General features: G+C 40.7%; 1 protein-coding gene across 2 annotated transcripts in view; it reads right to left on the reverse strand.

Annotated features, from left to right (window-relative positions):
• Positions 1-1,783: 1,783 nt before the first annotated feature.
• Positions 1,784-15,354, reverse strand: part of kif15 (kinesin family member 15) — a 72,693-nt gene continuing 59,122 nt past the window's right edge. The window contains exons 30-36 of one of the 2 annotated variants that reach the window (XM_043719564.2): positions 13,117-13,214; positions 11,912-11,981; positions 11,634-11,671; positions 7,526-7,691; positions 6,975-7,106; positions 3,747-3,833; positions 1,784-2,066 (exon numbers count right to left, since the gene is read on the reverse strand). In XM_043719564.2, the coding sequence (XP_043575499.1) occupies positions 2,061-2,066; positions 3,747-3,833; positions 6,975-7,106; positions 7,526-7,691; positions 11,634-11,671; positions 11,912-11,981; positions 13,117-13,214 (597 nt within the window). In that variant the 3' untranslated portion in view covers positions 1,784-2,060. Of the gene's footprint in view, positions 3,834-6,974; positions 7,107-7,525; positions 7,692-11,633; positions 11,672-11,911; positions 11,982-13,116; positions 13,215-15,354 lie in introns of both variants that reach the window. The other variant, XM_043719563.2, reaches the window with a different exon arrangement.

A 15,354-nucleotide genomic window follows, 5' to 3' on the forward strand; every position in this document is an offset into this window, starting at 1 on the left:
TAAGATAAAAGGTAGGGAGGTGGGACTTGGGGGAGGGCACCTATCGCATTTCCGACACCCCTCTTCCAAGTCCCTCCTCCCTACCTTTTATCTTAGCCTGCTGGACAAACCTTCCTCATTCCTGAAGAAGGGCTTATGCCCGAAACGTTGATTCTCCTGTTCCCTGGATGCTGCCTGACCTGCTGCGCTTTTCCAGCAACACATTTACATGATAAAGGTTGAGGAAAGATAAAAGGTACATATGAAGAAATAAAATCTACTGATGGAGAAACCAGATAAAGGGCACATGATCTTAAAATCAAAACTATTTAGGAATGAAATTAGAAAGTAGCTTTGTGGCACAAGGGATAATAGAAATCTCAAATCTTCTTACCCCAAAAGGCCTTGGGTGATGGGTCAATTGAAACTCTCAAATCAGATTTTGAACACTTGAACAAAAAGGAAACCAAGTAATATAGAACAAAGACAGTCAAAATGGAACTGAGGGATACACCAATCATAATAGAATGACAGATCAGACTTGAGGCACTGAATGGCCCATTTGCATTTTTAACTTCCCAGCAAAAGAAAACCTGAGTAACTTGTAACTATACACAACTGCAAAATGAGGTACTCATTTACAGTTCCTTACATTGCAGTGGTTATTGCATGCAAAACTGCCAAGTGTTTGAGGAGAGGGAATGTCAGTGTGAATTGAGTTCTTTGGCTGTCAGTGGACAAAGATACTATAAGTAGAAATAGCTCTCTTCAATAAAAGGCAAACGCAACTATAGGAAACCTACGTTTGTACACAAATTCAATCCCAGCCTCCGATGTTCTTTCATGTGCGATCTGACTCCACCTTTTCAGGCATGTATATTACAGCAAGTTACAGCTTTAAGCAGTTTGCAACACTGTTGATTTAACATAAATATCTTGCATGTTGATTAAAAAGTTAATTATTTTCAAAACAAGGTAAAGATATCCAATCTTACTCATCTTTAATCAGTGAAATAAATAAGTCTTAAAATAGTTGTGAAACCTGGAAATGTTCATTTAGAGTTAGTACACTGTCATAAAGCTGTTCCTTTTCCCAGTCTTTTTTCCGAGGGTTCATAAAGCACTCCAGGCTCCGAAACAACTGGTTTGGTACAGAGATGAAAGCCTTTTTGTTTGCACATAAACAGATGAGACTTTGCCCCAAAACTTTCATGTTTTGAGAAGTAATCTTTACAAGTCAAGGGGCGTGGCCAGCTTTCTAGCTGAACAGTTCAGTCCTAGAAACTGAAGTTTAGCTTGAGTCAGTTCAGCAATGGGCTGTGTGAAAACAGGCTGCTAGACTCTTTCCTTCTGCCCTTCTAACTTCGACCTGTAAGCTTTAATATCATTTTTACTGTGTTTAAGGGGTTTGTTTGTTGGGACTGTTGTGCATATTCAGAACAGCATAATTAAGTCTAGTTTGGATAGACTGAGTTCTATAGGTGTACTTTATTCTGTTCTTGTGTTTCATTCCATAATTTTTCTCTGTTTTAAAACCTGGTAATCAACCCAGCTACTTACTCTTGGCAAGTATCACTGTACACTTACTGAAACAAATTGCAAAGTTATGGGCTGCCTGATTAAGAATGTTTTGAGTGGTCTGGTCTAGTCCATTACAATAGCAAAAATTAATTCTACATACAAACTCCATTCAGTTGGACACAACAAACAAAAGACAAGGTACATAACTTATAAAACTCATTTACAGTTTGAGCTGCCATTTTATTTACATTGTGTGATTAATAAAAATGGTGAATTGCTAGACTTAGTACACTCAGACTGCTTCTTTTTTATTCCATTTAGAAGTCTTTGCAGAAACTGGATCCCTTTCAATGTTCATCAACACTGTTTAGAATCTAGCATCTTACATCAGTCACAAATTATTCCAATAGCCTTGCACCATTAATGGCACAATTTAACATATTTTAAAACAAAATAACTGAGCTATTGTTGATTTCAGTTCTTGCCCAAATTTGCTTGCCAGGCCAAAACGCAGACATCCGACTTGCAAACGCAAAGACACATTACAGCCATACTCATCATTATTCCTTTAAAAATACAAGAAAATTTCATTTCAGAAGTTCATTTTTTAAAAAAAAAGGAATCAATATAATTTTATTGCATTCAGATTGGTCATATTTCATTGGCAATGTGTTGAAATGTGCGTCTCTTTCTTTTCCCGTAAGTACATACAATGTTAAGTATGTAAGTTAGCCACAAATCTTAAGATTCGCTAACATACAATGCTCTATTACTCCTCTAAGTACTTAACAATAATGTGCTTTGTTTTTGTTTCACCTACTAACAAATACCAACCAGGCAGCAAACATGAATCACACTCTTGCTTCCCTTCTCCATCATCAGAAGTGCTTGGCTCTATTTGGCATTGCTCCCACAGATAGTATAACCACAATACTAAACTTAGGGCAAAATCAATTGGGTAGATGCATGTACATCTGACTTAAGCGATTCATAAAAAAAATAGCTGTTCCTGGCTCCACATTGCATGGAATGAGAAATGTTATGAAATATGCTATTAAACCTTTTGCTCATTTAAATTTATCTGATGGAGGCGAACAATGCATCAGTTAGTTCACATAATTACTTGTTTGTTTCTGTAAGAGGTAGAAGGCATTTTTGTCTGTCATCAGTTCCCAAAATGACAGCACGATAATAACCTCACATTGTTTTAACATTTTTACACAATAATATTGAACTACATATACATACTTTCTGCTTCAGGAATATTAATTCTCAGCATCTTACTATTCTGATTTATTAATTTATGAAAATTAGTAGGTCCCAAACAGGTTCAAAACAGGGTGCTTTAATTAGCATTAAATTCTTGGATTTTGAGCAATAGGAGGAAAGAGGAAAGGAAACAGACTTTCTATCCTAGACTGCCATCTATAAATTTAGGCAGAACTTTCCCACACGCTCAGATATCAGACACCTATCCAGGGTTATGGAGAGCTACTAACTCTCATAATTATACACTTGCACCTATCATTTTCAGGAGGAGAAATAGAGTGAAATACAGGGAAAACCAGGCATGCCCAGTAAAACAGTGTATTTGCTTATGTCAGAAGTCAGTAAAACTATACTGAAAATTCAGGACTTGCAAGTTGGAGCACTGCAACAATCTGAAAATTATCACAGAAGTAGGAGGATGGAAGGTTACAGAGGTTACTGCAGTGACTCCCTGATAAATTTGATTTTGATTGTTTGCCGAGTCCGGACTGCAAGTTTGACTTTGACTTTACTTTGATTTGATCGAAATCTACTATGCAAGTTTAACATCTCTCCTCTCAAATCAAAAGAAAAATCCATTAACATGTAAAGATGCATAAAAGTAAAAATTACAATAAGTTTTGGTGAGTTTTGGTACCAATTCTAAATAAAGAATAGCTCATGACAATCTAATGGTGGCAAAATTTACAATGAACTGTTCATTGGATATGCAGACAGAGCTAAAGGTTGAGACTTCAGAGATATTTCAACAATTACTAATTGAAGTTAACAGTTTAAAAAAAACCTCTGGGAGGCAACTACACCCAAGTATGAAGTTCACAACAATCATTACTTAATCAATTTCAACTCAGCTTTTCATAAGGACAATATGATATGGTACTTCAAATCAGATTGCTGTTGACAGATTTTTAAAAAATCAAGTTTGATATGGTCCACTAGAACTCAAAATAGAAAAATAACATTTACACATTATTTACACAATTCTCAAGCAAAGGAAATTCATCTGGATCATTCTTCTTAAGTTCTTTCAGTTTCATGTTCTCCAATTTCAGCATGTTTACTTCCTAAAATAAAACAAATATTAAAAATGTAATATGCTAAAGCCATGAAATATATATCTTGAGCTGCAAGTGACAGTGGGGAGAGTGCTTTATATTGTCCTAGGATGGGAGCAGTTAAACTTGCCTCAAAGTGGATCTGAATGTACAACAGGAAAGTAGTTGTGAATGAATCTAAATTATTAAATCCACAGGAATATAAAAAAGCATGACTGAGAATAAGTGGTGTAGCCACAACATGTCATGCACAAGATCAGGTCAAGGGCTGGTTATAATGAAGTAACGATTGTCCTGCTTTCCCAAATACATCCACCATTTACAAAGTACAAATCAGAACTATTGTGGCATACTCTCCACTTGTCTGGATGAGTGCTGCTCCAACAAAACTCAAAAGGGCTTAATACCTTCCACCTTCAACATTCACATTCTTCATTGATTCACAGTGCCAGCAGTGTATACCACATTCCACAGCAACTCATCAAGTGGCACTTTTCAAATTTGTGCCCCTCATCATCTGGAAAAACTGGGTAGGGACACGGGCAGAACACAAACTACAGGTTCCTCTACAGGCCACATATCGACCTAACTTGGAAATATATCACCATTCCTTCACTGTCATGGGATCAAAATCCTAGAATCCCTCGCCAGCAGCATCGTGGGTATGCCTAGATTAGTTCAAGGTGTCAGTTCACCACCATCTTCTCAAAGGCAATTTGAATCTGACAAAATGATAGAACAAAAATATTAATCTATGATCGAATCAAGAAGTTAATCTTTGGAAAGGAAATCATAGAATCCCTACAGTGTGGAAACAGGCCATTCGGCCCTACAAGTCCACACTGACCCTCCGAAGAGGGACCCTCCCAGATCCATTCCCCTACTATTCTACAGTTACCCCTAACTAATGCACCTAACATACATGCACTTCCCTGAACACTATGGGCAATTTTAGCAAGGCCAATTCACCTAACCTCTGGAAAATGGAGCACCCGGAGGTAACCCATACAGACACGAGGAGAATGTGCAAACTCCACACAGAAAGTCGCCCAAAACTGGAATTGAACCCAGGTCCCTGGCGCTGAGGCGCAGAAGGGCTAACCACTGAGCCACTGTGCCGTCCTAAATGTGCACAATGGAGATAGGGGTAATGGTGATTAGTCAGAGAGGAGGGTGGAGCAGATAGGTGGGAAGGAAGACAGACAGGTAGGACCAGTCTTGAAGGTGGTGCTGAGTTGGAAGGCTGCAACTGGGATAAGGTGGGGGGGGGGGGGGAGGGGAAATGAGGAAACAGGTGAAATCCATATACATGCCGTGTGGTTGGAAAGTCCCAAGACGGAAGGTGAGGCGTTCTTCGTCCAGGTGTTGAGTAGTGAGGGAGGGATGATGGAGGACCTGCAGGTCTTTGGTGGAGGGGGAGGGAAGGAGTTGAAGTGTTCAGCCACGGAGCAGTGGGGTTGGTTGGTGAGGTGTGTCGGAGATGTTCTCTGAAGCACTCTGCAAGTAGGCATCCTGTCCCCTCAATGTAGAGGGGACTGCATTGGGAGCAGCAGATACAGTAAATGACATGTGTGGAAGTGCAGGTAAAATACTGATAGATGAGGAAGGCTCCTTTGAGGCTTTGGACAGAGATGAAGAGGGAGGTTTTGCAATTCCTGCAGTGGCAGGGGAAGGTGCCATGAGGGGAGGGTGGGTTGGTGGGGGGCATTGACCTGACAAGGGAGCTGCGGAGGGAATGGTTTTTACAGAAAGTGAATAAGGGTGGGGAAGGAAATATGTCTCTGGTGGTGGAGTCCGTTTGTAGGTGGCGGAAAATGATGCAATCTGCTCCACCCTCCTCTCTGACTTATCACGATTATTCCCACCTACATCTATCTATCGTACTCTCAGCTACCTTCCCCCCAGCCCCACCCCCCTCCCATTTATCTCTCCACACCCCCCCCCAGCTCAGCCTCATTCCTGATGAAGGGCTTTTGCCTGAAACGTCGATTCTCCTGTTCCCCAGATGCTGCCTGGCCTGCTGTGTCTTTCCAGCACCACACTGACCTCGGATGATACAAAAGTCGGAGGAGTTGTTGACAGTGAGGAAGGATGTGGCAGGTTACAGCAGGATATAGAGAAGCTGCAGAGCTGGGCAGAAAGGTGGCAAATGGAATTCAATGTAGCTAAGTGTGAGGTGATTCACTTTGGGAAGAATAACAAAAAGATGGGGTACTGGGCTAATGGTCGGATACTTGGTAGTGTGGATGAGCAGAGGGATCTTGGTGTCCATGTACACAGATCTCTGAAAGTTGCCACCCAGGTAAATAGTGCGGTGAGGAAGGCATATGGCGTACTGGCTTTTATTGATAGAGGAATTGAGTTCCGGAGTCCTGAGGTCATGATGCAGTTGTATAAGACTCTGGTGCGGCCGCATCTGGAATATTGTGTGCAGTTTTGGTCGCCATACTATAGGAAGGATGTGGAGGCACTGGAACGGGTGCAGAGGAGGTTTACCAGGATGTTGCCTGGTATGGAAGGAAGATCGTATGAGGAAAGACTGAGACACTTGGGGCTGTTTTCATTAGAGAAAAGAAGGTTTAGGGGTGACTTGATTGAGGTGTACAAGATGATTAGGGGGTTAGATAGGGTTGACAGTGTGAGCCTTTTCCCGCGTATGGAGTCGGGTATTACAAGGGGGCATAGCTTTAAATTAAGGGGGGGTAGATATAGGACTGAAGTTAGGGGTAGGTTCTTCACTCAGCGAGTCGTAAGTTCATGGAATGCCCTGCCAGTAGCAGTGGTGGACTCTCCCTCTTTATGGGCATTTAAGCGGGCATTGGATAGGTATATGGAGGATAGTGGGTTAGTATAGGTTAGGTGGGCTTGGATCGGCGCAACATCGAGGGCCAAAGGGCCTGTACTGCGCTGTATTCGTCTATGTTCTATGTACTCTAGTCAGTCAATGTCTTCATAGAAGTTGGGAAGTGTATATGAGAAAAAAAAACATGATTGTAATTTGCCCAATAGGAATTGGAATGGAGAAAGAGAAGAAAAATCATATGAAACAGCTTATTTATTGTGCTCATTGTGCGACTTCCAACAGAACAAGAATATTGCCCAGACAAAATCTAACAAAGATAAGATTTCCTGTGGTTTTAAAAATCATACCTCGAGAAGACGAACATTTTCCTTCTTGACTTTAACCAAATGCTGTATTTTTTGTTGCAAGTTCTGATGTCCAACTAATTTGCCATTCTCTTCAGTCAGGCTGGCCACTTGTTCCCTAAGAGTTTCAACCTCCTGCAATTTAACAATAGAGAATTAATAAAACTTCTTTATGAAAAAGATGGTGTGCCATGCTTCTGAACTTGGGCATCTGGCTACAAACTAAATCTACAAGGAACCAAAACAGTTTCTTGTAATCTGGTTTTAAGAATACTATATGAACAGAGATTTTAAAGTTGATAGGTGAGAAGAACTCAATCTTACTGGGCATGGGTCTGCATGGAAAAACAGAAGTTAATTTGCCATCTCACTTAGAAAAGTCACAAAAGGTGACCTGTGCACAAAATGAAGTTGGGAATGGAAAAATGCAAGGTCAGAAAATGATTAGTTTTCTGAAGATTATGACAGTGTACAAAGTTATCTTATTACTCTCCATTATTTAAATGGGGCCCACTCTTTATGCTCTCAACTTGACAAATTTGTTCATTCATTACCCAAATAAGTTTCTCTTTCTCTTCACAAGCAGATTCGAGTGCTGACCGAAACTCTTCTTTATCAGTGAAAGCTTTTGCTTCTAAACTTCTGGTCCGCTCCACTTCTTCCTGGAACCCTTTAATTGACGACTGAATAGTTTCTAGTGTTGATCTTTTCTCGGTTAGTCTATAGATGGAAGCGATTTGTATTTACAATTTAGTAAGTGTAATTGCCAGGGCTACATTAACTTTTGAAGTCTTTTTAAACAAAAGCAAAGTTTGCACTGTATATAAAGCTATTTTGCCAAGTTATTTCTTTAATCTTTTTCAGACTTGTGTACTTAATTTTCTTAAAAAAAAAGACATGAAAGGACCCTCTTTGCAGTGATATAAGCAGAGAACAGAACTAAGTGGACAATTTTTTTTATAGATAAATGCATCATTTCACCTTGTACAATATAGACACAATCGAATACACAACTCTTAAGTACCAAAATCAATCTCAGCTGGAGAAGCAGCCAGTTGAGCCCCTCTGTTGTGGGTTAGAAGAATTGGTGGCAGGGAAAAAAAAAAAATTAACCATGGTTTGCTCACAAATCATATCTAAATAAATCCATGCATGTGCAGGAAGTAGGGTTTGTGAGGCCTTAATGGTCAATAGAAACAAAAAAAAACTGCATGTGCTGGAATCCAAGATAAAGAAGTAGGAGGCTAGAATAACACAGCAAGCCAGGCTAGCTGGTGGATTCTGCATTGGATATAGCATAGTACAGCCTGGCTTGCTGTGTTCTTCCAGCCTCCTGCTTGCCTACCTCAGTGGTCAATAGGCATTCTGATGCTCAAAGTGAATGGTTAAGATATACTTAGCCAGATAAAAGTTATATCTTAGAAAGAATCAACACCAGACCGTCAGAAATGAAAAGAGCAAAATAGCTGGGGAAACATACCATCCATCTTAAAACAGAATTATCATGGAACATGGAGAGAAATAGCTATCAGGAAATCTTTAAAAATACTCAACAATTACCAAAACACCTTTGTAAAAAGGATCTTTTCCATTATCAATTATTTGTTCATTGTTGGTTAGGCCACCCTTAATTGCTCTGGGGAAGAAGGTGGTAAGCTGCCTTCTTGAATTGTTTCACTCCTCAGGTTGCAGGGACACCTGCTGTTAGGAGCTATTAAGAATGCCGTTAGGAAACGAGTTCCAGGATGTTGATCAACAATAGTGATGGATTAGTGACATGGTTCCTGGTCAGGATGATGCGTGGAGGTTAATTTGCATACATCAGGTACCCTTGGCCATGTACTCACATTTACCAGATGCTGCCAAAGAAGTCTTGATGAATTGCTGTAATTATAAAGGAGTTTTAAAGCTTGATTGCACCCTCTTATCCATATACAAGAGGGAAACATATTTTCCCATGCTCCAGTGTGCCTAGTTTCACCTCAACAGCCTCCTTATCCAAAAATCAGTCCAACAGACAGGTTTTGCTTCCAGGTAGGCAATGAACATGACTATGGAGGAGACTGCAGGACCTAGTCAGTCTTATATCTAAGAGGCGCTGAGCAGGCACCCTCCTTCTCCCAAAGACTGTCCATACCTTGCTGGAGCTGCCAATTTATTGAGTCACAGAAAGCCCAGTCCACAGTTAAGCCTATTAAGCAAGTTAAATCAAATGATTTCCGCTTTAGCGTATTTAAAAATGCCAACGTGGTCCTTTTCTCAGAATAAGCTACAGGTTTGAGATGAGGAGGAAGAGGAGAAAGTGAGGTCTGCAGATGCTGGAGATCAAAGTTGAAACTTTATTGCTGGAACAGCACAGCAGGTCAGGCAGCATCCAGGGAACAGGAGATTCGACGTTTCGGGCACAGGCCCTTCTTCAGGAATGAGCAGAGAGTGTTCAGCAGGAGAAGATAAAAGGTAGGGAGGAGGGACTTGGAGGAGGGGAGTTGGAAATGTGATAGGTGGAAAGAGGTCAAGGTGAGGGTGATAGGTCGGAGTAGGGTGGAGGCGGAGAGGTCAAGAAGAAGACTGCAGGTCAGGAAGGCGGTGCCGGGCTGGAAGGATCCGGCTGAGACAAGGTGGGGGGAGGGGGGATGAAGAAACTGGTGAAGTCCAAGTTCATCCCCTGCGGTTGGAGGGTTCCCAGTCGGAAGATAAGACGCTCCTCCTCCGACCGTCGGGTTGTTGTGGTTTGGCGGTGGATGAGTCCAATGACCTGCATATCCTCGGTGGAGTGGGAGGGGGAGTTGAAATGCTGTGCCACAGGTTGGTTGGGTTGGTTCGTCCGGGTGGCCCAGAGGTGCTCCCTGAATCGCTCCGCAAGTAGGCGGCCTGTCTCCCCAATATAGAGGAGGCCACACCGGCTGCAGCGGATGCAGTAGATGATGTGGGTGGAGGTGCAGGTGAATCTGTGGCGGATATGGAAGTTTCCCTTGGGGCCTTGGAGAGAAGTGAGGGGGGAGGTGTGGGCGCAAGTGTTGCACCTCCTGCGGTTGCAAGGGAAGGTGCCGGGAGTGGTGGTTGGGTCGGTGGGGGGTGTGGATCTGACAAGGGAGTCGCGGAGGGAGTGGTCTCTACGGAAAGCTGATAGGGGAGGGGAGGGAAATATATCCTTGGTGCTGGGGTCTGTTTGGAGGTGGCGGAAGTGACGGCGGATGATGCGCTGTACATGGAGATTGGTGGGGTGGTAGGTGAGGACCAGTGGGGTTCTGTCCTGGTGGCGGTTGGAGGGGCGGGGCTCAAGGGCGGAGGAGCGGGAAGTGGAGGAGATGCGGTGGAGGGCACCGTCGACCACGTCGGGGGGGAAATTGCGGTCCTTGAAGAAGGAGGCCATCTGTGTTGTACGTATTTTGAACTGGTCCTCCTGGGAGCAGATGCGGCGGAGACGAAGGAATTGGGAGAATGGGATGGCGTTTTTACAGGGGGCAGGATGGGAGGAGGTGTAGTCCAGGTAGCTGTGGGAGTCGGTAGGTTTGTAGTAGATGTCCGTGTTGATTCGGTCGCCTGAGATAGAAACAGAAAGGTCTAGGAAGGGGAGGGAGGAGTCCGAGACTGTCCAGGTGAATTTGAGGTCGGGGTGGAAGGTGTTGGTGTAGTGGATGAACTGTTCAACCTCCTCGTGGGAGCACGAGGTAGCGCCGATACAGTCATCAATGTAGCGAAGAAAAAGATGGGGGGTGGGGCCAGTGTAGTTGCGGAAGATGGATTGTTCCACATACCCTACGAAGAGGCAGGCATAGCTGGGGCCCATGCGGGTGCCCATGGCTACTCCTTTTGTTTGGAGAAAGTGGGAGGATTGGAAAGAAAAGTTGTTCAGGGTGAGGACCAGTTCGGTCAGTCGAGGGAAGACCTTTACTCAGGGTAGTAAACGTTTAAAATTCTCTACCCTACAGGGCTGTGGATGTTCAGGAATTTTGTAGTTCAGGTTAGACATTGAGCAATTTCTAGATAGTAATTACACCAAGGAACATGGGAATAGGATGTGAAAATAGCATTGAAGTCAGCTAAGATCTAGAATTGTTTGTGGGGCTGAATGGTTAAGTCCCATGTTTGTATTCACAGGAGGACTGCTCACTGTAGCCACCTCAGGAGAAACCTGGAAGCTGGCAGGTTGGAATTGTTTTCTCAATGCGCACAAAATATTTGCTGATTTAAATACCCTTCCCATTACCATTATCTCTCTTCTCTACTGAGAACAATATATATGTAAATATGATTCCAAAGCACGAAAACCCTCACCGCAAGACCAGACAGCTTACCAGCCTTCATCGATGGTCAGAGGAATCATAACTTTATGGCAGTGAGGTATAATGGAAAAGCAGGTATGACAGACCAAATAATTTACTCCCATTCTTATGTTCATGCAATTTCGACATTCGTGTAGTTCCCAGCAGATATTACTCGATAGCAACCCTGATGGGTTTTCCATCTCTAGCCTAGGGATGAAGCGATCCAATTCTAGGACCCATTTGCAGAAACCCTGAACACTGATGTATTCAATTAACAGCACAGATCAAACTAATTATCTTCAGGACTGATTAACTGATTCATATGGTGACTTGATCAACTGAGCTGGGAAAATTTCATGTTATGGTTATATTAAAATGAAAATTATTCACTTACTCAGTTTCCACAATGGCTAGCTTTTGTAACGCTGCTTCCTGCAATTTTAAAATCAAGAATATCAATTTTGTGACCACAATAAGTTGTAACAAATTTTGTTTTTCAGGATGTATGGTCTAGCAATTGTGAGGAAGTATAACAAAACATTTATAATGCTTACAAAGTTGTTCATTGTTGGTCTGGCACTCTGCACATTTGTAAACACAACTGAAGAATAAATTTACTCAAGACTGTATCCAATTTTGCTACACCAAAATGTCTTAAGAAATTAGGAATACCTTAGCCTTCATTTCTTCTTTGAATTTCTTCTCAACATCGTTTAGATTCTCCTGGTTGGTTACATCACCTCTTTATAAAATATCCAAACAAATTTAATATAATTATGTCATACAAAAGAAAACATGAACCATAAAATCTAACCAATCTGAAAGTGATTAATTTTTTAAAAAGTGGTCCAGTTGATTATTTCAGTAATTTTATATTAATTAAAGCGCATTAGTAATCATCTTAATTTCATTTGTTGTTTATTTACTCATGGGATCTAAGTATCGCTGGTGTGACTATCATTTATTGCTCATCTCCAATAGCCCTTGAAATCAAATTTCATTCAGATAAAAGGTCACAATGATAAAATGGTAATTCTGTTTCATAGATACTGCCAGACTTGCTGAATATTTGTAACATTTTCTGTATTTATTTCAAATTTCCAGCATCTGCCGTGTTTTATTTTGGGGCCCTCTAAAATGCACAAGTATGTAGCAATCCAAAGTTTGTCAAGCAGGGAATAGGTAGTGCATCCATGAGTGGTTACCTCAAAGAAATATCATAGCACAGAAAAAGGGATGTTTCAAGGAAAGAAAAAAAATGAAGGGAAAAGTGGATCTCAGGGTTCAGCAAATGAACATCGGATCTAGTTATGAGAAGTCAAAAGTAGAGAATTATTCTTTTGAATTAAGTGCTCTTGTAGCTGCATGTTTAGTCTATCTGGTAAACATATTAAAATGCTGAAAGATATCTGGTTGCTCTGCAGATCTATCTTCACATTAACGACTGATTAGTAACATGCAACTTTTTTTTTGGAGGTTACATGTTTTAAATTTATTAAAACTGACAGTCATAAATAACATGACTTCTGAAAAAAAATAATTATTATATGTCAAGAACATCGTTCACATTGGTTTTTAAAAGTGCAGTTTAAAAATAAGTCCTCTGAAACATGATGCCCAAACCTGAAAGAACGGAGTCAACTGCATGAGGCAGGGCAATTGATGCTCACCTACAAGCCAAAATGTTTCTGGGCATCACCAATTATTGCTTCAAAGAGTAAATTCACTCCAAAATAGGTGAGAATATATTGTACTTACAATGAAAGATGAGGTGGTAGATTTTAAAATAAAAGCTTGTTACATCTGGACTCAAAGCTTTCAAACGGCAGTTTATTTTAAATAGCTGTTTTAAACATGAGACTATAATAGACTTGTACCCGTTTTGTGCTTTTTCTAGAGAGCTTTCCAAATTCCGACAGTATCTCTCCAAAGCATCCATTTCCAAACGCAGATTCTTTGCTTCACATAACTGGCTCTAGAATGGTTTTGGATGGACAAAGGAGAAGAAAAAAAACTGTCAAAAATTTTTAAAATTTAGGTTTCATTATTGTCAACTTTCCATTGCCTTACACTGTACATTTCAAAAGAACCTTCATGAACCAACATTGAATTTTCAAATCGTTTCAGCCTGAAATCCATCACTGCCTCCAGGTTCAGGAGATATTGCTCTACCTGGCAGTCTTATAAATGCCAGTCATTCAGGCAGTGACAAAAAGAGAAGTGCTAAAATATTATGTATATCTTAAACTCCCCGTTGTGTAAGTTAGCCAAAAACAGATTGACAAACAAAATCCAAACAACTAGAAAATTAAAAAATAAAGTTTGCATGTAAACCTTGAAATTCTTTGTAAAATACATTAGGTTACATATACATTTTCTCAACAGTATAATTGTATTGTGAAGGCACACTTTTCCATAACTAAGCTTTTAAAAAAGAAGTCTATTGGAAGTGTTCATCACTGCATCATCAACTATAGAACATTCCGCTAGCAATACTGTTGGCCACATGTTCCAATTGCTAATTTAAATAACACTACTGAATTTATTCATAATATCTGGACAACAATCTTTATGCCCTCATAGATGAATTCAGGATAATAGCCATTCTCTCTGACCTATATTACAGAGTCCACCACATGGTTTATTATTTTAATATAAAAATCCAAACTAACAAACAAAACCAGGCAACCCTTAAAGGGAAAGTGCTAAAAAAATCCTTACTGTAAGCCCTCTAAACTATAGTTGCATAATGCTTCTATGAAGCACAAGTTTTTCAATTCTTCCTTTCACTGTTTAAAGAGTTAAAGAACTGAAGCTGAAATTTTACTTCAAAAACTATGACTGTTGATATGCCCAAAACGTCGATTTTCCTGCACCTTGGATGCTGCCTGCCCTGCTGTGCTTTTCCCGCACCACTCTAATCTTGACAGTTGATGTGAAGCACAGGCTCATTAAGTATGAACTTGTGTAGAAAAAGAGAAGACAAACAAGTCCAAACTCTCTCAGTGGTTCAGTTGATCAATATATTGGGTGATGTATAGAATGCAGTACAAATGTAGGTTCAGACTCTGGTCTAAAAATTAAGCAACCTCAGACACTATAATCAGGCTCACAGTCAAAATCTATAGAAGGAATTTAAACAAAAGGCCAGCTGAGTCTCTATTTATTTGAAGTTTGTGATCCTTGTTGAAATTCTGCGTAGACGTCTCTCAAGGCCCATAATTCAGATGTAGCTGAGCTGCCCACTAGTACTTACTGACCATCTTACTAATTTCTGCATGGCATTGGATGGGCATGGTTCTTGGAACCATTTACAAAACAGGTAGCATCTCTTTCAGCATAAGGGGAAATAAGAGAAAATAGCATCTTTCCTCAAGATAAGCACAAAACAGGTCCTGACTTTTTAATTTAACAATGCAGTAATTTTTGACTTCTAGGCACACAGCACAACCCCACTGACAAACGAGGTGAAGGACTCATTTTGGTGGTTCTAGTTGAAGGAGAAACGTTGTCTTGTGTCCGGGAAAAGCTTCTTGCTAATTTTAAATAATGGCATGGGCTCATTCACATTCATTTAATTAACAGGGACAAGACAAGATTTCAGTTTAGCATCATATTGGATTGACAATGTCTATGCCAATGCAGCACTCTCTCACTACTGTACTGATTGTGTGCTTAAATCTTGGATTGAAACCTGAATACTCAAGCCTTTAAGTTAGAGGTGGCACTGAACCAATATGACCAAAGAGGAGAATTGTTGGAATATTCCAATACTTCTCAGCAGCAGTTTCGAATTCAAATAAACATGTGTCAATAACTCACACCTTACATCCTCTAAAACTTAAATGGAACATTAAGTTCACTTTCCATGATGTACAACCTCACCCTTGTTCAGAAATCATGCATGTCTTCACCTCTACACAATCCTAATTTCCTCTAAGTTTACAACCCTCAAATGTCTGCATGTCTTAAATTCTGGCTTCTTGCACACCCCAATTTTAATTTATCTACCACTGGTGGCTGTGCTTTCAGCTGCCAAGCTTCCAAGTCCTGAAGTTCCACCCCTAAAAGGAAGAAAGAGGACTGGAGAGATTAAGTTACTTCTTAATCAGTTC

This window comes from Chiloscyllium plagiosum, unplaced genomic scaffold (genome assembly GCF_037043375.1).
Source record: "Chiloscyllium plagiosum isolate Xiang-an unplaced genomic scaffold, Cpla_swu_hap1 HiC_scaffold_34, whole genome shotgun sequence".
In the NCBI taxonomy this organism is placed as follows: domain Eukaryota; kingdom Metazoa; phylum Chordata; class Chondrichthyes; order Orectolobiformes; family Hemiscylliidae; genus Chiloscyllium; species Chiloscyllium plagiosum.